This window comes from Staurois parvus, unplaced genomic scaffold, assembly GCF_062004578.1.
Source record: "Staurois parvus isolate SC_StPar_1 unplaced genomic scaffold, SC_StPar_1.0 ptg001133l, whole genome shotgun sequence".
Taxonomy (NCBI): Eukaryota; Metazoa; Chordata; class Amphibia; order Anura; family Ranidae; genus Staurois; species Staurois parvus.
The window spans coordinates 344,940-369,625 of record NW_028318929.1 but is presented as its reverse complement, the minus strand read 5'-3'; the positions used below and the strand labels follow the sequence as shown (position 1 = coordinate 369,625).

The following is a 24,686-nucleotide window of genomic DNA, read 5'->3' as shown; positions in this document are numbered from 1 at the left end:
AAATATTTTTTGCCCCACTGGACATCTAGATGAACAGCAAAATGACTCCGCTCACTACTCAAAAATAAAGCCTATTTTTGGGGTGGAAATGTGAAAATGTAAATGTGTTCTGTCTCAACAAGGAAATGCTATTTTCCAGGGTGAATGCTATTTTCAACTTTACGGTCATATGCAAAATTCAAGGTTTCATTTGCAAGCTTGAAAAACATCCAAGTGAAGGACAGAAACTTTGAGTGCTTTGTATATCTGATAATCAATAAACGTCTACTCAGCATAAAGACTGGAGTGCTTCATACTTCTTTCCATGACCTTAAAGCAAACCGATTAGCCATTTATAAACTTTAAAAGAGAAAACTTGCCTAACTGCCGGTGCTTTTACCTATCATTTGTGTCAGTCTGACTCTGGGTGTACTTGGTTACTCAGTGCCCAGCTTTATCGACTTCATTGAGAAGTCTTGTCCACCCATGGCCAACTTGACTACAGGATCTCAGTTTTATTGCAGGGTTGAGTGATCAAGTCCTTGGTGACAAAGTCAAATTAGGTCACAGGGACACAGGAAAAAAAGGATATATCCTTGTGGTGCCTTCTGTTATGCAGGACTTAAAGGTTTAAAAAGGCTGATGGCTCTGGTTTAGGAAACATGAAAGAGTTACTGGTGTAACATATATCACGATGAACTCTAAATAAGTGGTACCATGCAAAGAGAAATTAAATATCAGTGGTAATGCATTTAAATATTAGATATATGGTATATGTTTTTAAACTGTAGGCAAGGAATTTTTTATGTACTTTATATGGCAGAGCATTGAGTCTCTGGTATCCTGCCCCCTTCCCCAGATAATGAATCTCAGAGAAGTATATCCTCGGTATGTTCAGTCGATCCACTAGAAAACAGCACTCCCCCATGGCCCAGCGGTGGACTGTTCCTAGTCTATGGAGCCTACTCTGGGCTTGATGACATCAGGAACAGTCCACTACTAAAGACCACTGGAGCGCAGGGAGTGTTGGAACAGTCTCGTGCTGGGAAGATCTGAGGATTAGGTAAGTATATATCCATTCTCCTCTCTCCTAGAAAAAAACTAGCAGTTAAGCCGTGTAGTGCAAGCACAGCCCCACTGTATAGGAAAACTTTTTTTGCCCGGAGTTTGGCATTAAGCTTTGGAAAGGCTTTGGAAGAATAAATACTTCTTCCAAGGTTTTATTGATGACCCTGTTGAGGAGATTTCATCTTACTTCCTGTGTTTGTGATTGTCTGTGATAGCAGGGTTTCTCAACCAGGGTTCCATGGAATCCAAGGGTTCCTCCAGAGGTTACTAGGGGTTCCTTGAGCAATTAATATTTTCTGCTTCTCAGATAAGTTCCCATTGACACCACTGATCCTTTTAACTATCCATATGGGAAGGGGGGGTAATTCTTTCCAGTGACCACAAGTGTAAGGAGCATTCTTCCCACTGTCCATCACACTAATGTATCATGAGTTGCAGAAACAGTAATTTTTGGCAGGGGTTCCCTGAGACCGGAAAGTTATTTTAGGGGTTTCTCTGTTTTTAAAAGGTTGAGAAAGGCTGGCAGGGCATAACTAGGAATGGTAATTTGGCCTAAGTTCTACCCTGAATGATGTTCCTTTTGTCTGGAATATCTCCTGAAGAAAACTTGCACTTATGCACTTCCTGGTACGTGAGTGTGTCTAGGCACTCCTGTGCCTTCAGCCTCGTAGCTGTATATCAGCAGTGTGAGACCTGAGGCAACACTGCCTCTGACTACTAGTCTCAGCAGATCTGGAGTGAAATTTGGAGATGTCACTACTATGCCACTCACAGTTCTCCTTCCTGGAGACTCTGACATGAGGAAGCAAAGCCCTGCCTCTACCAAGATGGTTGCCTCAAAACAGAGTCACAGTGCAGAACAAGGCATGGTTAGTCAGTAATGGGGAAACATCAGCTGCAAGGAGACCGCAGGCAATACTGGTGACTAGTCATTTGTCCTGTACCTGCTTTTTTGAGGGGCACAGCTTCCAAAGTTCATTTCCCCTTTAAAGCAACCTCATCTCAGTAAGTGCAGGAATAATAATTCTAATACAATGTATAACTGTATTTCATAAATGTTTGTACTAATGATTAAAGATCCACGAAGTTCTGGCGATATACACTATATTGCCAAAAATATTGGGACGCCTGCCTTTACATGCACATGAAATTTAATAGCATCCCAGCTACTGACTCTGTCGGCAGTTGGCAACTTCTGCGCACTGTGCGTTTCAACGCGCTGACCCCGCTCTGTCATTTTACGTGGCCTACCACTTTCTGGCTGAGTTGCTGTTGTTCCCAGTTGCTTCCACTTTGATATAACACCACTAAGTCACCAGTCACACTGCTGTGATTTGAAATCGAGCGATTTGCGTGCAATTTCATATGCGATTTCTGAAGACTTTGTTGCTACTTGTGAAGCTTTTCAATGATTTCTTGCAATTTGCAGTGCGATTTCTATTATATATATTCTATCTATGTGAAATCGCAACAAAACTGCAGAAAAAATAATGCAAGAACTACTTTAGAAATCGCACTACAGCAAATCACAAATGTTAAGACACTGACATTCACATTCGTTAGATTTGAATGCAGATGCGATATCAATTCCCAAATTGCACCTGAAATCACACCGGTATGACCGGGCACTTACAGTAGACCACAGAATATTTCGTAGCAAGGAAATTTCAAGGATGGACTTATTGCAACAGGTGACAACCTATCATGGTACCATGCTTGAATTCACTGAGCTCCTGAGAGCGACCCATTCTTTCACAAATGTTTGTAGAAGCAGTCTGCATGCCTAGGTGCTTGATTTTATACACCTGTGGCCATGAAGGGGATTGGAATACCGGAATCCAATGATTTGGAGGTGTTTCCCAAAACGTTTGGCAATCTAGTGTATAATCATGTCCTTGCTGATACTTTTCAACCTACTGGCAGTTGCTGCAACACCATCTTACTTCAGGTCTTGACCAGGACCATGTGCAATGAAAATAATTGAAAAATATATATAAACCGTGTATAGTGGTATATTGTATGTATAATACTGGTGGAGCCGCTCCTTCAATTTCTGGAGCCAGCGTGTGTTCAGCAACCAGGAAGTGTTGTAACTGAAAGTCAGTAATGTCCCGCCTCTAACGTGTTTTCGCCACTCTGACTTCATCAGGAAGCAGGCGGGACATCTGGCTGTTGACTTCCGGTTACGATACTTCCTGGTTGCTCCATCGTTGCTGATGTCTCTGAACCTTCAAATATTGAGAAGCGCATGAGAATTGGCAAGACAATACATACAGTCAATGATGTTGACTTTATGGTAAAGTTTTAGAAAGTTCAAAATATATTGGTATCAATGAAAAGCCCCATTACCTCCAGACATCGCTACTCTTGGAAAAGAGAGACAGACGAATCACTTCTGGGGCCATCCAAGCGTAGGTACCCGCAGCACTCATCTTTGTGGTCTTCTGCCATTCCCTGGCTAGACCAAAGTCCGTGATCTTCAAGGTTTTATTAAATAAGTCATTGTTCTCGATCTTCTCAAGTATTAGGACTGCAAAAGGAAAAAACATGTGAGGAGAGAAATGAAACAAAAAAAGGGCACTCATTAAAAAATACTTATCCTACATCCACCTTTCTCAACCAGGGTTCCTTGAGCATTTTCTGACTCTGGGATGAGTAAATACTAAACACCAATCATCTTTTTAGCTATCTCTAGAGGGGCATTCTTCCCAATGATCACCAATGAAAGGAGCAGCTTACCCACTGGCTACCAATATAAGGAGCATTCTTCCCACTGTTCAATAATGTAAGGGGCATTCTTTCCACTAAAGACCATTATAAGGAGAATTCCTCCCACTGACAACCAATGTAAGGGATATTCTTCCCACTGAAGACCAATATAAGGAACATTCTTCGCATCGACCACCAATGTAAGGGACATTCTTCCCAATGCAGACCAATATAAGAAACATTTTTCCCACTGACCAATGTAAGGGACATTCTTCCCACTGAAAACCAATATAAGGGGCATTCTTCCCACTGTCCAATAATGTAAGGGGCATTCTTCCCACTAAAGACCAGTATAAGGAGAATTCTTCCTAATGACCACCAATGTAAGAGACATTCTTCCCACTAACCATCATGCTAATGTACTATTATTTGCAGTAATTTTTAGCAGGGTTTCCCCAAGACCAGAAAAATGTAGAGTTCCTCCATGTTAAAAAGTGCAAGGCTGCTTTAGATCCTGGCTTCCAGTTGCTTTACCCAAGCAAAAGTGAGGTCACTCAGACTTCCTATGGGATCCTGGAAAACTGAGTATCTCAAGTCTCATAAAGAATGGACTCTAGCACTATCCAGGAGTGCATTCTCACTAAATTTAAGATCCTTAAAATTCCTTGAAATGCCTTGAGAATGCAGAGCGATGTGACCTCCACCTAGGTGAAAGACCCAGAACCCGGATCTAAGGTACATTTTTTTTTTTTGTATCGCATCACATGTCAACAATAATAAATAAAATAAGAGTTGTGTTACAGACAATATTCAAACAGGAAAAGCTGGGTAAACAAAGATATGGCTTTGTTCCAAGCCCTGTAAATTCTCCTTGGTCTCTGCTCATCAGGTGCCAGCCAAACAGAGCCCGTTGGTGCTCCATTTTTCCTATGGAAACAAACAGGCAGCAAGCACACTGATAGTTTCCACCTCCAGACCTCCCCTGTAGCATATTTCACTTTTATGGACTTAGTCCTAGTGATGACACCTCTACAACTAAGTCCATAAGGGTAACACATGGCAGAGGTGACATCTCTACAAGTCCATAATGGTAACAGGCGGCAATGATGGCATTTCTGCTACTATGTCCATAAGAGTGAAAGGTGTCAGTGATGGCATCTCTGTACTAAGTCCATAAGGGTGACAGGTGGCAGAGATGGCATCTCTATGAGTAAGTCCATAAGAGTGAAATGCAGCAGTGGTAGTATCTTTAAAAGTAGGTCCATAAGGGTGAAACGCAGAAGAGATGGCATCTCTATGACTAAGTCCATAAGGGTGATAGGTGGCAGAGATGGCATCTCTATGAGTAGGTCCATAAAGGTGACAGGTGGCAGAGATGGCATCTCTAGGAGTAAGTCCATAAGAGTGAAATGCAGCAGAGGTAGTATCTTTACAAGTAGGTCCATAGGGGTGAAATGCAGAAGAGATGGCATCTCTATGACTATGTCCATAAGGGTGACATACAGCAGAGGTGGCATCTTTACAACTAAGTCCATAAGGGTGACAGGTGACAGAGATAACATTTCTACAAGTAAGTCCAAGTGAAACGCAGAAGAGATGGCATCTCTATGACTTAGTCCGTAAGGGTAAAACAGAACAGAGAGGGGTGGTCTGTAGCTGGGGACTCTCAGTGTGCTTGTACTGGCTCAGTAAAGACTTACTACAAGTGAGGTCATTGGAGTGCTGCTGCCTATTTGTTTCAAAACAAAGTTGGGTAAACTTTAAAGAGTAATTCCAGCTAACTCACTAAAGAAGAAAACTAATGAAGCCACCACATGTAAGGTCTAGTAAGCAGTAAAATATTACATGTTGGGGGGAGTTAGATTGAATTCAACATTATGGCACCCACATAACACATACTGTAAAAGTTAAAGCCATTACACAAGATTGTACGCCCCTCAAGGGTTAAGGACTGATGTGAATATTCAATATATAAGTAAAGCGCTGCCTAAATTGACGGCACTGTATAAGTACCTGAAATAAATGAAAAAATGATGGCTTTAAACACACTGCACAAATGTACCCATGGGTGGTAGAGTTTTCTGTGCTAAGAGCATGGCCAAGCTGTCAAAAACTCTGCCAATGATCAGGAGCCGGTGGGCCCAGCTCCTAATCATGTGATCACTGCAACAGCCAATTAAGATGATCAGTTCCTCCCCTCATGCCAGGGTACTAGGTGTAATCCTAGACTCCCATCTGTCCTTTCAGCCCCAAAACCAATCACTGTCCAAATCTTGTAGACTTCACCTCCACAACATCTCCAAGATACGATCGTTCTTAACCTCTGAAACCACTAAGCAACTCGATCACTCCCTTGGTATCTCTGGCCTTGACTATTGTAACTCCCTCCTCATTGGCCGACCTCATCGCAGGCTATCCCCTCTTCAGTCTATCATGAATGCTGCTGCCAGACTCATCCACCTTACTAACTTGAAGGTACGACGCGTCGGGGAGATTGACTTCATTCCATATCTGCCATCCTTCTCTGTCAATCACTACACCTTGACGTGAGACTATTGCGTCCTGACTGGGACCGGCCATAGACGTCAAATGTGAAAGACGAACTTCTGAACATATCTATTAACCACTTGAGCTCCTGAGGATTTACCCCCCTTAATGACCAGGCCTTTTTTTGCTGTTTGGCGCTGCACTAATTCAAATGATAATTGCGCGGTCATGCAATGCTGCACCCAAACAAAATTTACGTCCTTTTTTTCACACAAATAGAGCTTTCTTTTGATGGTATTTTATCATCTGTGTGCTTTTTATTTTTTGCGCTATAAACAAAAAAACACATGAACATTTTGAAAAAAAAACCAATATTTTCTACTATCAGCTATAAAAAATATATCATAAACTCAAAGTTAGTCATAAATTTAAGCCAAAATGTATTCTGCTACATGTTTTTGGTAAAAAAAATCCCGTGCATTAGCAGGCAAACTGGCGCTATCTGGGAGGGGAGCTAACACTATCGGAAGTCGCCAGCGACACTGATACAGTGATCAGTAAAAATCGATTCACTGATCAGTGACACTGGTGACAGGGCAGTGAAGGGGTTAACTGGGGAGGGGCGATCAAGGGGTTAAACGGGATTACTGGTGTACTGGCGCGCAAACTGGCGCTATCTTGGAGGGGCGCTGACACTATCGGAAGTCGCCAGCGACACTGATACAGTGATCAGTAAAAATCGATTCACTGATCAGTGACACTGGTGACAGGGCAGTGAAGGGGTTAACTGGGGGGGGGGCGATCAGGGGGTTAAATGTGTCCTAGGTGTGTTCTAACTGTGGGTATGTGCTGTTTTACTCACTTTTTGTATGTCTTCTTCTCTGTCTGGAATGGAATGTGTCCAGGCAGAGAAGAATGACATCATATCCTGTCCTGTGTAAATGTCAACACAGGACAGGATAGGACAGGGACCGATCATCTGATTTCAGCCAGACATCACTGGCTGAAATCGAATGATTGATCCCTCCGGGATCAAATGGTGTCACCCGTGGGTTGGCGGGAGTGCGCGCGCGCGCGCCCCCTGCCGGCGAAAACGTCGGGAGTGCGGAACCCGTTTTAAAACGTGGTTTTGCGTCCTCATTGGCCGACCTCATTGCAGGCTATCCCCTCTTCAGTCTATCATGAATGCTGCTGCCAGACTCATCCACCTTACTAACTTGAAGGTACGACACGTCGGGGAGATTGACTTCATTCCATATCTGCCATCCTTCTCTGTCAATCCCGCCACTGGCTTCCCATTCCATATCTGCCATCCCTCTCTGCCAATCCCTCCACTGGCTTCCCATTGCCCAATGAATAAAATTCAACACATTAACAATAACCTATAAAGCCATTTGTAACTCTGCCCTAAATGGCATCACCAATCTTGTCTCCAAATAGCACCCAAACTGTCCTCTCCGCTCCTCCCACGACCTCCTGCTCTCTAGCTCCCTTGTCTCCTCCCATGTTTGTCTCCAGGACTTCTCCAGAGCTTCCCCCATCCTCTGGAACGCTCTACCCCAATCTATCAGACTATCGCCTACTCTGCCCACTTTTAGGCGATCTCTGAACACCTATCTCTTCAGGGAAACCTATCCTGCCTTCAGTGAATAACGGAATCTTCTATTCCTCCTATCAGTCCATCCCCCCACAGTTATTACCTTTTGTACCACCAGCCCCTCCCTGTTAGATTGTAAGCTCCTAGGATCAGGCCCTCCTAACCCTCTTGTATTGATCTGTATTGTTGCTGTATTGTCTCCCTTTATATTGTAAAGCGCTGAGCAAACTGTTGGCGCTATATAAATCCTGTATAATAATAATAATGATTGGACTTTAAAACAGTGTCTGCCAACCCCCATGTTTTGCTATTTCATGATGCAAGCCGAAATCGGATTGGTTGCTAGGTGGAATTACACCCTGCAAATCTTTGTTTACTAATTAGGCCAAGTTTTGTTTTAGTTGGCTTTTCTCTGGCCTTTTCTGACAGTTGAAAACAAACTCTTCCAATTTTAGCCAAGCAATTCCCATCCAGATATTCAGGTTGTTCAGGCTACACCGACACACTCAGCTGTGTGGAACATTCATGCAAAATACTGGATGGATCCACACAAATGACAGGAAGGCCATTAACCCTTGTCGGCAGCCTGTTAAAAATCAGCGATTCTGTTTCTGTACCGGCTTCCACTTCTCCCGGGCACTGATCAAACAACCAGCCTCCAATTTGTTTGCACACTCCGGCAGGATGAAGAAAGCCGCCATGCAGAGTGCCAATAAAAGAAGGAACGCTGCGGCAGGGAAGGGGTTAATGCCGGGACAGACTACAAAGGAGAAAGTCAAACAGGTTTCAGTAGAGAGGAGTGTGTGAAAGGTCAGCTTGTACTGATACTAGAACAGGCCGGAGGACACACCTCCCCCGCACGCCACTACACCTTGACGTGAGACTATTGCGTCCTGACTGGGACCGGCCATAGACGTCAAATGTGAAAGACGAACTTCTGAACATATCTATTAACCACTTGAGCTCCTGAGGATTTACCCCCCTTAATGACCAGGCCTTTTTTTGCTGTTTGGCGCTGCACTAATTCAAATGATAATTGCGCGGTCATGCAATGCTGTACCCAAACAAAATTTACGTCCTTTTTTTCACACAAATAGAGCTTTCTTTTGATGGTATTTTATCATCTGTGTGCTTTTTATTTTTTGCGCTATAAACAAAAAAAAACATGAACATTTTGAAAAAAAAACAATATTTTCTACTATCAGCTATAAAAAATATATCATAAACTCAAAGTTAGTCATAAATTTAAGCCAAAATGTATTCTGCTACATGTTTTTGGTAAAAAAAATCCTGTGCATTAGCAGGCAAACTGGCGCTATCTGGGAGGGGCGCTAACACTATCGGAAGTCGCCAGCGACACTGATACAGTGATCAGTAAAAATCGATTCACTGATCAGTGACACTGGTGACAGGGCAGTGAAGGGGTTAACTGGGGGGGGGGGGGCGATCAGGGGGTTAAATGTGTCCTAGGTGTGTTCTAACTGTGGGTATGTGCTGTTTTACTCACTTTTTGTATGTCTTCTTCTCTGTCTGGAACGGAATGTGTCCAGGAAGAGAAGAATGACATCATATCCTGACCTGTGTAAATGTCAACACAGGACAGGATAGGACAGGGACCGATCATCTGATTTCAGCCAGACATCACTGGCTGAAATCGAATGATTGATCCCTCCGGGATCAAATGGTGTCACCCGCGGGTTGGCGGGAGCGCATGCGCGCGCTCCCTGCCGGCGAAAACGTCGGGAGCGCGGAACCCGTTTTAAAACGTGGTTTTGCGCCCCAGTGCCGCCCTGCACATGTATATATACAGTGGCAGGGCGGCAAGTGGTTAAAATTCAGACATAAACCCTTATGGCGGCCATACGTGGAACAATTTTCTATAAGCGCAATAATTATATAGTCGCAATCGTATTTTTTTTTTTTCTGCAAAAAAAAAAAAAAGACTGGAAGATCGATTAGGCACCAATGCACTAATTAAAATCATTTGAAAAGATCAGACTATATATTAGAAATCTAGTTTGGTATAGAAAATTAAGGAGCCATTCCCTCTGTGATGTAGTATACAAAGAGAGATGTCTCCCATGAAACTTTAATAACATCAATATATAAAAAAGACATTTTTATTGATACAAAATTTTTGGATAAAATGATAACGAAAATCAATTAAAAAAATAAAAATTACTTTGTTAGGGCTCATGTACACGGGGCATTTGGAAAACTCTTCTGAACGATGAAAACGGACTGCTGGAAAACGTAGGTTAAAAAAAATGTTAGTTTAGCCGCATTTGCATACCGCGTTAATGCGGGTTTATGTGCGTTTGCATTTAGAAGAATTTTTAAAAGATAACCTCAGAAGACCTACTTAAATGCCCAGAATGCACTGAGAAACAGTAAAAAATGAACTATTTCAGACATTTTGAGAGAAATAGAGAGAGCAGAAGCAGAGAGAGCAAATGAGCTGTCTTTTCTGGTTGTATTCGCTATGGATCCCATGGAGCATTATGCAGCACGTTTTTTTCCTTCACGCAAAACCTGGAACTGACTGCGCTGGTGTAACAGGTCCATTTGAATACATGGAAACCACTTTGCATGCATTTCTGATGATGAAAAAAGGCTCTGGACAGCAGCTGGATATGAAACAGTTAAAAAACGCTTCTAAACGCAAACGCCTATAAACGCGGTTAGCCGCATTTACACACATTTACAAGCGTTTGGCCTTTGAAACGATGATAAAATCTAATCCTGAACGCAAGTTTGATGCGTTAAAAAAACGACTGTAAACGACGATGTGTACATGGACACATAGGAAAACATTAGGGCGAGTTCAGGGGCTGCTGAAAAAAAACGCAGAAAAGCTCCTGAATGTCAGTTTATCAGCTGCAGTGTACATGAGTCCTAATGCAGCCACAACAACATCAATATATAAAAAAGACATTTTTATTGTTACAAAAATATTTGGATAAAATGATAACGAAAATCAATAAAAAATAAATAAAATGACTTGTTACACATTGATGTTGTGGCTGCATAAAAGTCCCATGGGAGTCAAGGGATGTAACAGCCTTTGACTCATGATAATTCATCTACCTCTAAAAATTATTGAAAAGGTATCTTCATAATGATCTACATCAGGGGCAGGGGCGGACTGACCATTTGGAAACTCGGGCCCTGTCCGAGGGCCCGGGGTCAGTAGGGGGCCCCATGAGATGCCCCTGGTAGCTTTTTCATAGGCTTTTTTGAGTTTGGGCAAGGACATAGGGGCCCCATGATCCCCTATTGCCCGGGGGCCCCTTGAGTTGTCAGTCCTCCCCTGATCAGGGGTCTCCAAACTTTTTAAACAAAGGGCCAGTTTATTGTCCTTCGAACTTCAGGGGGGCCGAACTGTGGCCAGCAGGAGTGGAAATTTTCCTGGCATCAGTGGGACTAAACATTTCCACATTTGGTATTAAAAGGAGGAAAAGTGTCCGATCATTGGGAGGAAGAGATCCCCATTACTGCTGTCATTGAGAGAAATGGTGCCCCTTTGTTGGTGTCAGTTGGTAGAACAGTGTCTTGTAACAGTGGAAGGAACAGCACCCCAAGGGCCAGATAAAAGCAAGCAAAGGGCCACATCCTGCCCTAGGGCCACAGTTTGGAGACCACTGATCTACATGTACACCGGGACTTTATTTCAGTAAAAATTAAGTGTTCTTCACACAGGCGTGCTTAAGGCTCCATTCACACCAATGTGTTTTTTTAGTGCTTTTTGCAGAAACGCACTACAGTCCATTTAACATGGTTTGCTATGGAACACGTTCACATCTATGCTTTTTTGAGCTTCTGCATTTTTGGAAAGGGTCAAGGACTTTTTTAAAAGCAAAAAGCAGCGTTTTTGCTACAATAGAGTTCAACGGAGAATCTACTGAAATACACGGTAGTGCGTTTTTGCAGCATTTTGCATTTTTTATTCTGGCCAGCAACAAAAAAAATTCCACTTATAACAAAAAAGAGCTGAACAAAAACGCAAAAATGTGGTAAAAACACGTGTATAAAAATGCAAAAGTAACTGTGAAAAGCACTGCAAAGTGGACAAAAGGCAAACTGCATAAGTGTGAGCAGAGCCTTAAGCCTCCGCACAGGATCAGACGAATGATCATCCATGTTTTTTTGCATGCTAGTCTCATATCAATTATGAAAAGGACACTAAAGTTACGAAAATTCTCATAGGACAGAATAAAAATCTGAAAGTGATGTCATGTATTCGTATTGTATTTTTGAACAAAAACTGTGCTGATTAAAACGAAAATCATACGATCTGGTATTGTATGAGAAAACTTTTCGCGCTTGTCTCTTCGAATAATTTCGGACGAAAATTGTGTGCTAACGATCGTATTAGCGTACGATCGCTTCGAAAGCGGTATTTTTTTGTTCAATTTTCTGATCCTGTGTACTAGGCTTAAATCTATGCTTGTGTGCAGGCCGTGTTTTGCTTGCATGGGATGCACAGGTGTTCTGTGCGTTTGCATAAGCAGAGCCCCTGCTCCTAATTTGACATCCGTGTGGCTGCGGGTCCCTGAACGCAGATCGTGTACATTTGGGGACACGCACCCACACAGATGTTAGGCTGGGAATTGGAAGCACCAATGGTGTCCATGCAGCTGCTACATCCCAACTGACGTGAATAGGACTGCCTACACACAGATGCATGAAACACCTGTGCATCCCACGCAGGCAAAACACAGCTCTGACACTGGTGTACGCCAGTATGAACATGTGAAGGATTCTTTAGGCAATACACATTTTTAAATTTTCGACATACAAAGACATATTTTATGGTGGAATGCAAGATATGTGGCGAGCGCTAAGTATTTGGAGCTGTTAGCACAAAAATAGGGAAAAGGTAATAAAACCCACAAGAACTAGCAGAAGTGGAAGTGCAGCACTAAATGTTAAATTCCATCATAAAGTGTTAGGCTCCATGTACACAGGATACTTCTGAACGATGGAAACTGACAGCTGGAAAACGTAGGTTAAAAAACGTCTGTTTAGCCGCGTTTGCATAACGTGTTTATGCGCGTTTAAAAGCGTTTTTTAAAAGATAAGCACAGGAGACCTTCCCAAATGCCCAGAATGCACTGAAAAGTGGGAAAATGTTAACTATTTTAGACTGTTTCAGAGAAATACAGAGAGCAGAAGCAGAGACAGCAGTATGTGTTGAGATTAGCTTAGGTGTGAGTTGCTCATTAACATTTCTTTTGCTTCCAAGGGTGGGAAAGGTGTCTGGTGGAGGGAGGCATTAAGGTCACCTGGCAGGGGGTCTTCATGAGGAATTTGAGGTGTGAATGGTCATTAACATATCTTTTGTTTCAAAGGGTGGGAGAGGTCTGAGGTGTGAATTGGTCATTACAATGTGTGACAAGCTTGGTAGGAACATCCTGTGGTCAGTGTTTTGTCCATCTGAGTACCTTGAAAATGCTTTGCATGCATTTTTCATGATGAAAAAAGGCTCTGGACAGCATTGGGAACTGTAAGAGTTAAAAAAAAAAAATTTCAAACGCAAATGCTTATAAATGCGATTTGACGCATTTACAAGCATTTTGCGTTTGAAACACTGATAAAATCAACTGCTGAACGCAAGTTTTCTGCATTCAAAAAAACGACTGTAAACTCAAATGCCTGTAAACGACGATGTGTACATGGACACATAGGAAAACATTAGGGAGAGTTCAGAGGCTGCTGAAAAAAATGCTGAACAGCTCCTAAATGTCAGTTTATCAGCTGCAGTGTACATGGAGCCCTAATGGTGAAAAATGTGAACACCTTATAGTATTAAACCATGTGACAAAGTCTCAATGTATTGTACATATAACCAATCAAATATTTAAACAAAGTATAATATATATAAATTGTCCGTGGTACTACAAATCTCAGCAATACCCATGTGATACATTCATAAAATGTCCATGGTACTACAAATCTCAGCAATACCCATGTGATACATTCATAAAATGTCCATGGTACTACAAATCTCACCAATACCCATGTGATAGATACAATCATAATATCATACAATCATATATTTCATCAGGTGAGATATTCAAAAAAGGTGTACATAATCCAATGTGGGAATCCACTACCTCTTATGGATAAGCACTCATCTATGTTCCATCACTAGAGCCAAGGAGGAGTCCCCTGTCAGTTTTCTAAAGTCTATTTACTGGAGAAGTCCGCTCTGTATATATGGCTCTCTGAGATCCTCTATGGGATCAGCACAAATGCTACTATGCCATGTGTGTTCTGGTGAGTGCATATCCATAAGAGGTGGTGGATTCCCACATTGGATTATGAGCACCTTTTGAATATCTCACCTGGTATTGCTGTACCTTGTAGTACCACGGATTCCTTCACTGGATGATGAGCACTATTACATTTATCACTTTGGTATTGCTGAGATTTGTAGTACCATGGACATTTTATTTATATTATACTTTGTTTAAATATTAGATGGGTTATATGTGCAATACATTGAGACTTTGTCACATGGTTTATTAATATCAGGTGTTCACGTTTCACCATACACTTTATGACGGAATTTAACATTTAGCACTGCACTTCCACTTATACATATTTTATGGTATTGACAATATTAAGGCAACATGCACATAGGTGGTTTGGCCCGTCAGCATGGAATCTGGGTGTTTTTGAGTACCCAGGACACACAGATGCAGCATCCAGCCCTGCTGCCAGCAACCTACCAAAATCTAGACACTGAAATACACGATGGCTGGATACAGCACTTGTGTTTAGGCTGTGTGCGTTCATGGACATATAACCAGAGTACAGAATTCCTGCTACATTACTGCTGGAAGTTGTACCTGTGCCTCCTGGGAGACTGAAAACATGAGGATTAAAGTGTTACTAAACCCAGAACCCTGCATTCCCTATATCCGCTCTCCCCACACCCTGCATTCCCAATATCCGCTCTCCCTGGACGCTACATTCACTATATCCGGTCTCCCAGGACCCTCCATTCACTATATCTGGTCTCCCCGGACCCTGCATTCACTATATCTGGTCTCTCCGGACCCTGCATTCACTATGTCTGGTCTCCCCGGACCCTGCATTCACTATGTCTGGTCTCCCCGGACCCTGCATTCACTATATCTGGTCTCCCCGGACCCTGCATTCACTATATCTGGTCTCCCCGGACCCTGCATTCATGATATCTGGTCTCCCACAGTACACAGAACATGGAAATGCAACTATTTTAGTAAATATAAACTGCTAAATACCTTTTCTCATCAACAGTATATAGCAGTCTTTTGACTCCTATCAGTGTCCAGCTGAGAACTGGTAAAGCTTGTAGGAGGAGGTTTCGTTCTCCTCTGACTGTCCTATAAGGCTGCAAAATCCCTGACCCTCTGGACAGTGCTGCTTGGCCCTGGGCTGATCACATGCACTCTCCCAAAGAAAAAAAAACAAAAAAACTCTCCAGCCATACACACTAAAATGAGCATGTGCAGAGTGGTTCCTAGATCTCTGTACTGTTAGTAGATGAATTTGGGACTGTGGAAGAAGGGGAGGATCAGAGAAGACCCGATTAAACAGCCTTTTTACACAATACGGAGGATTAACTCCTTAGGTTCCACAGTGAATATAACAAGCATGCCTTACTGCAGGGGTAGGCATCCTTAAAAAGGTGGAGAAGTCGAAAGACACAGTGTTGCCTCCTCACACCCAATTTAAACCTCCAATTGCTGAACTACCGTGTCGCAATTGTGTGCACTGCACAGCAATCATGGGTTTAAATAAAATATCACCTCCGCACCACCTGTCAAACACACTTGGATCACTTTTCAGTGGAGCAGCAGTGTGCACATGTGAATGAGCCCTTCGTTGCATTTGGTAGCGGCACCCTTAGGGCTCGTTCACACATAAAGTTGGGAGGGGTAAACCACAGCGCATCAGTGTGAAAGCAGCCCTTTACTATGCCCAGTGAATTGCTTCACACTGACTTGAAGATCTCTTTTTTTATGCTGCTGGCACCTCCCTGGAGACTGCTAGTCGGGATAAGAGGTGGAGTGCATCGGCTTATGCGGCTCTCACTCCCTACTACAGGTCCAACTTTACAAGTAGCCCGTCTGCACTCTATTTGATGTTCCGGGATGGCGGGTCAGCAAGCCCATTCTGCGATCTACCAATCACCTGGCTGTGATCTACTGGTTGCTGACCCTAGGGGTGGACTGACCATTTGGAAACTCGGGCACTGCCCGAGGGCCCGGGGTCAGTAGGGGGCCCCATGAGATGCCCCTGGTACCTTTTTCATAGGCTTTTTTGAGTTTGGGCAAGGACACAGGGGCCCCATGATCCCCTATTGCCCGGGGGTCCCATGAGTTGTCAGTCCGCTCCTGGCTGACCCCCACTTTATTGCATATACAGACTGATTTTACTGTTGTGGGTTTAGTAACACTTTAAACCCGGTTCACAGGGATTTGCACAAGAATGTACTGTGTGTTCCTGTGCAATTCACATGCAGTTCTGTGCAGTGGAATGGGCTGAAATCGCACTGTACTGCATCACACCAAAAGTAGTGTATGCACTATATTTGGAAACTCATTACAACCGGATCCCATGGTACTTTTGTACCATGTAATCCAGTGCGGACAAACGTACTGTGTTTGGGACCTGCGTTTGAAGTGTCATTACATTTTTTATGACACCCGCTGCAGATCGCAAATAGAGTGCATTTTGAACATGGTATGGGACAACATGCGTGGAATTCAGGTTTCCAGCACCGCGTTCTGATATGAACTGGCACTGAATGCAGATGGGCCAAATCAGCCGTATGTAAAAGGCCTAATTCATTACATTAAAATCAAAACAAAAGTAACTCTAAGGCCCCGTGTACGTGGGACACTTCTGAACAATGGAAATTGACTGCTGGAAAACGTAGGTTAAAAAACATCTGTTTAGCCGCGTTTGCATAACGCGTTTATGTGTGTTTGCATTCAGAAGCGTTTTTTAAAGATAAGCACAGGAGAACCTCCCAAATGCCCAGAATGCACTGAAAAGTGGTAAATTATGAACTATTTCAGACTGTTTCAGAGAAATACAGAGAGTAGAAGCAGAGACAGCAGTATGTGTTGTCATTAGCTAGGTGTGAGTTGCTCATTAACATTTCTTTTGTTTCCAAGGGTGGGAAAGGTGACTGGTGGAGGGAGTCATTAAGGCCACCTGGAAGGGGGTCTTCAGGAGGAATTTGAGGTGTGAATGGTCATTAACATATCTTTTGTTTCCAAGGGTGGGAGGGGTCTGAGGTGTGAATTGGTCATTACAATGTGTGACAAGCTTGGTAGGAACATCCTGTGTTCAGTGTTTTGTCCATCTGAGTACCTTGAAAACACTTTGCATGCATTTTTCATGATGAAAAAAGGCTCTGGACAGCATCGGGAACAGAAAGAGTTTAAAAAAGTTTCAGACGCAAACGCTTATAAACTCGATTTTCCGCATTTACAAGCGTTTTGCATTTGAAACTCTGATAAAATCGACTGCTGAACGCAAGTTTTCTGCGTTCCAAAAAATGACTGTAAACTCAAATGCCTGTAAACGAAGATGTGTACATGGACACATAGGAAAACATTAGGGTGAGTTCAGGGGCTGCTGAAAAAACTGCTGAACAGCTCCTAAATGTGAGTTTATCTGCTGCAGTGTACACGAGCCCTAAACCTGTAAAGGCTTTTTAAAACATCACCTATGAAGATTTTTAGGTACCACAGTTTGGCGCCGTTCCACAGGCATATGCAATTTCAAAGTGTGACATGTTAGGTATCTATTTACTTAAACATTGGGTATTAAAATGTGTTTGTGCTCACTGAAACTCATTAAAGTGTATTTTTTTCCTGAAACTTTACGTTTGACAAAACGCTGTGCAAATATCTTGCGACATAAAAAATTGCAACAACCATTTTATTCTCTAGGGTCTCTGCTTAAAAAAAAATATATATATAATGCTAATTTCTCCATGAGTGAAAGAAATGTCAGAATTGGCCCAGACTGGAACTAGTTAAAGTAATCATACCATAACAGTAAAGGGGCAATGTTTTAGGTCCACGCAGGACCCCTTTGTCAGGCATATGGTGTGATCACCAGTACGTTTTATAAATGTTTGGACATTATCTTGAAGATCCATGGTGTGTTGGTGACTCAAAACTCAGAAGTGCATGCTTCTGATGGGAAAAGAAGTAATGTTACAGTACAATGCTTTGATGTTAGACTTTTTTCAATGAAACAACAAATTGCATGGTAGTGTACCCCTAATGATCTGCCAGAACACAGCTAGTACATACCTGGTTCTAGTAAAATAAATTGTAATTGGTTACTTTAGTGTAGTGCCCTCTAGTGTAGTTTTTGCAAGCCTGGGTGTGAGTCAGTAAGGTTACTTTAGGTCAGGGCTGGAGGTTTCTACAGGTCAGTCCTCTCGTACCTCCCCCTGTTCTAGAGGCTTGGAGAAGTTTCTAAAAGCCAGTAGGCACAGGTGAGGAGGGGCTGATCTACATATTTATGGAAGTCTGACCAATCCCAGGCAGGAGGCCTGGCAGTGTGGGAGATCAACCCATAAATATGACAGAGCATGGCCAGCAAGGGAGTTGGGTGGAAGATGGAATGAGGAAGGTGCTGCTGGTGTGGAGCCTGAGAGGGGGCCTTGGAGAAGGGGAGTCTACCTAAAGGCTGGGAGCCTAAAAGAGGGACCTCCACTGTTCTACAGTCTACCGGGGAGGACAGCCTGTCAGCAGGGGAAGAAGCCAGCCCAGTGTAGGGCCTGAAAGCAGTTTCACCCTTACAACTACAGGAACAGGGCGTGAGTACTTCTACACCCCCCGGGACTACAAGGAAGAGGGCAGTAAGGTGCCATACGGAGCTAGATCTCCCTGGGAAAGTGTACTTATGCGTCTCATAATCCCTTGCTATGGGAAACTTTTCATGATAGCCAGGTGGATGAGGAGATTTTCATCTGGAGTTTGAAGAGGTTCATCTAAAGGGGACTGAGTATTCCTAGTAAGGACTATGAGCTGATCCACCTATAGACAAAATCCACTCTAGAGGGAGTAGAAAGGCCACAATCTATGTTTGCTTTTTTTGTACATAGGAAGTTTTGTCCTCCAAGTTGTTTCAGTTTCATTGGGCATCCCATATATCTCTAGACCCCATCAAAGTTGTTTAACCCTTAATAAAACAAACAAAACCAAGCTCATGAACTGATCACTGACTTTGGATGCAAGACTGGAAAATGTGTGTTGCCTGGTTGTGCAGAGTATGGGGGACCCAAAACTCAGTGGCTCTCAAGAGGGTAGCACTATATTAGGTTACCGTGTTTTGCATCAATAATTGCAAATAACTTTCATAGTGTACCGGGGCCCATGGCGGAACAATTCCTGCTCACACTAGTGCATGTGACACATGTGTACGGTGAACCGAAAGTAGATCAATATCATAAAGGTCACACCTGAGAGCTGGCACAGGGCCTTCTGCCATAATAAACACTAAATCAACGCAGTCCAAATGTTTACTGGAAACGGGACGCAGGAATGTAATTATTACACAGGGACAGGCCAAGTACAACTGAAAATGGTCACCAGCTGAATCTACAGCAACTTTTCTCAACCTTTTAAACACTGAGGAACACTTGAAATACCTTTCCGGTCTCAGGGAACTCCTGCTAATAATTACTATATCTACAGCTCGCGGTACATTAGTGTCATGGTCAGTGAGAACGCTCCTTACATTTGTAGTCATTTTCTTTTTAATGGATGTCACTTTAAACATTTCCATATAAAAATTAAACTGGAAAGATCTGCTAGGGTAGGAAATTAGAGGAATAATGCTACATCAACTTCTGTCACACACCAACTTTGACCATCAGACCCCTCTTGCCCCACTAAAGCAAATGGGGGAGGCATCCTGGACATAAGGGGCTCTTCTTGTGGATACCATGTACCACGTTCTAATCAACTTCAATAATGGAAGTATTTATGTAAACTGGAAGGATCTGCTTGGTTAGCAAATTACAGGAATAATACTACATCAACTGCTGTCACACACCAAATTTGACAATAAGCCCCTCTTTCCCCCATAAAACAAATGGGGGAGGCATCCTTGACATAAGGGGCTCTTCTTGTGGATACCATGTACCATGTTCTAATCACCTTCAATAATGGAAGTATTTTTGTAAACTGGAAGGATTTGCAAAGATAGGAAATTACAGGAATAATACTACATCAACTGCTGTCACACACCAAATTTGACAATAAGACCCCTCTTTCCCCCATAAAGCAAATGGGGGAGGCATCCTGGACATAAGGGGCTATTCTTGTGGATACCATGTACCACGTTATAATCACCTTCAATAATGGAAGTATTTATGTAGGACTTGGACGCGTTAAGAGCCAGCTTATTCCATTCATTGAGGTCTAGGTCTTCATCTAAGTCTTATTCCCATTTGACAGAAGCTTTCCAATTGGAAAGGTAGTCTTAGCCTTTAAAGCCCAACATCGGACTCCACCTTTTTTGATGGGCTCCATCATTTTTTATAGATATGGAGGGTTTTGGAGTGGTTTATAGGAGTATTTAAAGAATAACTTTCCCTGTCTACTGAAAATTCAAGTCCCTACTGTATGAAATTAAAAGCAGAATACTCACCAGTCAATGGAGTCCAGAAATGTCTTCAAGTCCTTCCTGCACTGCTCTTCTCTTGTGTTACCATCTTGAGATGCCGCTGTGCCCTCCAAATTCTCTACCAGTCTATGGAACCCAGCAGAGAGTTGTACCGACATACTGCTCACTCTCGCACATGTGCAGACCACCACAGGCTTCTACAGGTCTCAGACTGGCAGAGAACTGCAGCGGTCTGAGCAGGCACACAAATGGGATTGGCATGGCCGCATCTGTGCAGCCACTGGGAGTCTCTGCTAGGTTCCATAGACTCTTTCTGGTTTGGAGAGATGAACCCTATGGAGATACGTTATAATGCAATGGATGGCTTACAATCCTAGAGGCTCCTCACCAGCAACTGTAGGATGTTGCTGGACCCCCAGAGAAGTTTACTAAAATTTTGAAATGATGGGAGCGCCACACCAGCTTAAATGATTTTAATTTTGTAACAGCCAACATGTTTCGGGGGCTCAGCAATTCCCCTTCATCAGGGCTAAAACACAGGTAATGTAGGCACCTGGATCAGAAAAGCTTTTCCAATCCAGATGCCTACATTATCTGGTTTTTAGCCCTGACGAAGGGGGAGTGCTGAGCCCCCAAAACGTGTTGGCTCTTACAAAATACATAAACATATTTTGAAGGACTATACAAGCAGATGTGCACTCCCATCATTTCAAAACTTTAGGTTCCTTAGACTTGCAGAGAACTGCGTTAATCTGCGCATGCGACATACATACATCATTCCCACCTAGGCAAGGATTTCGGAGGCGACAACAAGAAAAAAAAAAAAAAAAAAGGATTTAAGAATAAAATTGTTTTCAGCAATTGTGTTAAAGGGAAGGGTCAGAACAAAATAATTTTTTTTAAAAATTCTTTATTTTTAGTTTTTTAAAAGTGTTTTTGCACATTACAGAAAACAACAAAAAACAAGATACGCTAGTCAGTGCATATGGTCAAATTGACCATAAAAAGATAAAAAAAAAATCTTAAGATAGTATCCAGAAAACAATACAGGACTCATACAACATAACTGATGGGGATTGGAAACCCAACTCCCTGGGCACCAGAGATCTAATAGGAGCTTTCCAATAGTGATGAAGGAGAACACATTTCAGAATAGTTTAAGGTCCACTTTAATTATCGTTTTCTAACTACAGCTTAAAAAAAGATTGCTTTCAGTTCCTCCACATAGTACAGTTCCTGCTGCTGTACTTCCCATCCCCCACCGACACTAGTCTGCAAGTACTGGAAGCCAGCAGCACAGGCGTCATGTTCCTACCCCCATCCCCATTGACCAATCACAAAGCAGATGGCCACAGAGTCATCACAGGCTGTGTTTTGTGAATGGCTACACATAGATGGGGGCGGAGACATGACACTACCACTGCGGTCCAACATACATGCACCACTGATGTGGGCAGGGTGGCAGGAGTTGTAGAGGGAGCAAAACTGAAAGCAAACTTTTCAGGCTGTTGGAAAACAAAAAAGAAACATGAAATAAATACAAAGCAAATATAAACCGCTCCTAAGCCCACATTACCCACCAAAGGGAAGTCGCCCGGGGTTGGGCATTAAATAAAGTAGCTATAGAAGTAAGCACTGCAGTGAATATATCTGACACCGTATGATGAACACATAGCTTCAAGCAAGCCAACAGGTCCATCTGTCATTCCTGCACAGTGTGGGCGGCCATTTTGAAAAGTCGGTTAGTCTTCCTGAGAAAGCAGCCTATCAGCTGATGAGGAATGTCACAGATGTACTAATAAATAAACGTACCAAGCGTACAGTACGCAGATAGGAAAAGAACACAACGCATACGGATCAGAGACACACGGTCAGGGCTCCTTCACATAGGCCGCCAGGGAGGGGCAATAACAGTAGGTGGTTGAGCCGCAGTTTTACATGTCTTTACCATTCTCCTAAAGAAAGCAACACAGCCACTCAAAACCATAGCTATATCGTGCCCATGGCATATATTAAACGGCATGTTGGTTCAAATCCCAGACACGGCACCACCTGCCTGGTGTTTGCTTTTCTCCCTGTGCCTACGTGGGTTTCCTCCGGGTGCTCCGGTTTCCTCCCACACTCCAAAGACATGCTGGTAGGTGAATTGGATCCAGTCTAAATTGGCCCTAGTATGTGTATGTTAGGGACCTTAGATTGTACACCCCTTGAGGGTTAGGGACTGATGTGAATGTACAATATATATGTAAAGAGCTGTGTAAATTGACGGCGCTATATAAGTACCTGAAATAAATAAATGTTGCATTCATCAGACGCAACAACGCAACCCATACGAGCGAACAGGGCAAAGCCACAACCATCACGCAACCGCATCCCACGCCGCAGGCAGTTGCAGCGTGGTGGGTCAGCTTTGTTTTTTGTAAAATTCTTTTGTTTTTTTTAGAAAAATTGTACATACAAAATTAAACATCTTACATAAAAAAACCAAAAACAAAGAAAACGTCCGCCACAAGGCAGATGAGTCAGCATTCTGAGGGATCGCTTTTCAGAGGGGCGGGAGTATAGATGCACATATGAACCTTAGGGGTCATCTATACTTGAAGTGGGGGGGGGAAATTACAGTAAAAACAGGTGGTTGAGCTGCGTTTCTTCCAGCCCTGTCCCCAACCGCTTTCCCTTTAAGTGGCTGTAAGCCCTTAAATATATGCTGTGAAGTGACTGGCCTGAAGTGATACATGGAGGTGAAACAAATCCTCCTACATAAGTTGTACCTGTTTATCTGAAGTCTTCTCTCCTCTACAGCCATTTGAAATACTAAACTTATATAGCTTAAAAAAAATCTTTTTTTTTTTTTTTTTAACTGTGCCACAGAACTCAATAAAAAACAAAAAATGTGTGTTTGAATCAAAATACTGTGTCTAAAAATGTGACACTTTATTTTGTAAGTCAATGGCTGCGCTGCCACTCTCCTGTTGGAATATAGCTTGTCTGAGAGCACAGGAAAAAAGGGGTTGGGAAGCTGAAATTACACACTGCAGAGCTCAGTGAGAAGCTCAGTGAGAAGAGCACTGAGAGCTGATTGGAGGGAAGAGACACACTCCCCCTTCAAACAGCACACAGGAAAGAGGCAGAGGCTGTCAATCACAGGCTGTGTGCTGGAGGTCTCTCCCCTGTCACTATTTTTCTCTTGGTGTCAGGAAAACATGTCAGAAGTGATTCATACAGATAGAAAAGGAATGAGGCGTCAGACAGAAAAGACACTTAGTGCTCTGGATTGAGACAAGTACACACTATAGAGCAGGGGTCTCCAAAGTTTTGAAACAAAGGGCGAGTTTACTGCACCTCAAACTTTAAGGGGGCCGGACTTTGGCCAGTGGGAGTACAAAATTCGCTGGCATCAATGGGAGCAAACAGTGCCATAGGCTTGGTGGTCAGTGGGAGTAGAAAAATTACATCATTGATGCCAGTAGGAGGAAGAGTGCCCCATCATTGGTGTCAGTGGGAGGAACAGTGCCCCATCAGTGGTGTCAGTGGGAGGAACAGTGTCCCATCAGTGGTGTCAGTGGGAGGAACAGTGCCCCATCAGTGGTGTCAGTGGGAGGAATAGTGCGTGGGAGGAACAGTGTCCCATCATTGGTGTCAGTGAGAGCAGTAATGCCCTATCATTGGTGTCAGTGGGTGGAACAGTACCCAGCATTGGTGTCATTTGGAGGAACAGTGCCCTATCACTGGGAGGAATAGTGCTCCATCAGTGGTGCCACTGGAGGGAATAGTGTTCCATCACTGGTGTCACTGGGAGGAACAGTGCCCTATCACTGGTATCATTGGGAGGAATAGTGCACCATCATTGGTGTCAGTGGGAGGAACAGAGCCCCATCATTGGTGTCAGTGGGAGGAACAGTGCCCCATCATTGGTGTCAGTGGAAGGAACAGTGCCCCATCATTGGTGTCAGTGGAAGGAACAGTGCCCCATCATTGGTGTCAGTGGAAGGAACAGTGTCCCATCAGTGGTGTCAGTGGGAGGAACAGTGCCCCATCAGTGGTGTCAGTGGGAGGAATAGTGTGTGGGAGGAACAGTGTCCCATCATTGGTGTCAGTGAGAGCAGTAATGCCCTATCATTGGTGTCAGTGGGTGGAACAGTGCCCTATCATTGGTGTCATTGGGAGGAACAGTACCCAGCATTGGTGTCATTTG

General features: G+C 43.2%; 1 protein-coding gene across 2 annotated transcripts in view; it reads right to left on the bottom strand.

The window, feature by feature from the left end:
* The window catches only part of MAP3K10 (mitogen-activated protein kinase kinase kinase 10), an 87,345-nt gene that overhangs the window by 41,468 nt on the left and 21,191 nt on the right, over window positions 1-24,686 (bottom strand). For both annotated transcript variants that reach the window (XM_089659111.1, XM_089659112.1), the window contains exon 4: window positions 3,397-3,577. In XM_089659111.1, coding sequence (XP_089515237.1) covers window positions 3,397-3,577 — 181 coding nt within the window. The remainder of the gene's footprint in view (window positions 1-3,396; window positions 3,578-24,686) is intronic.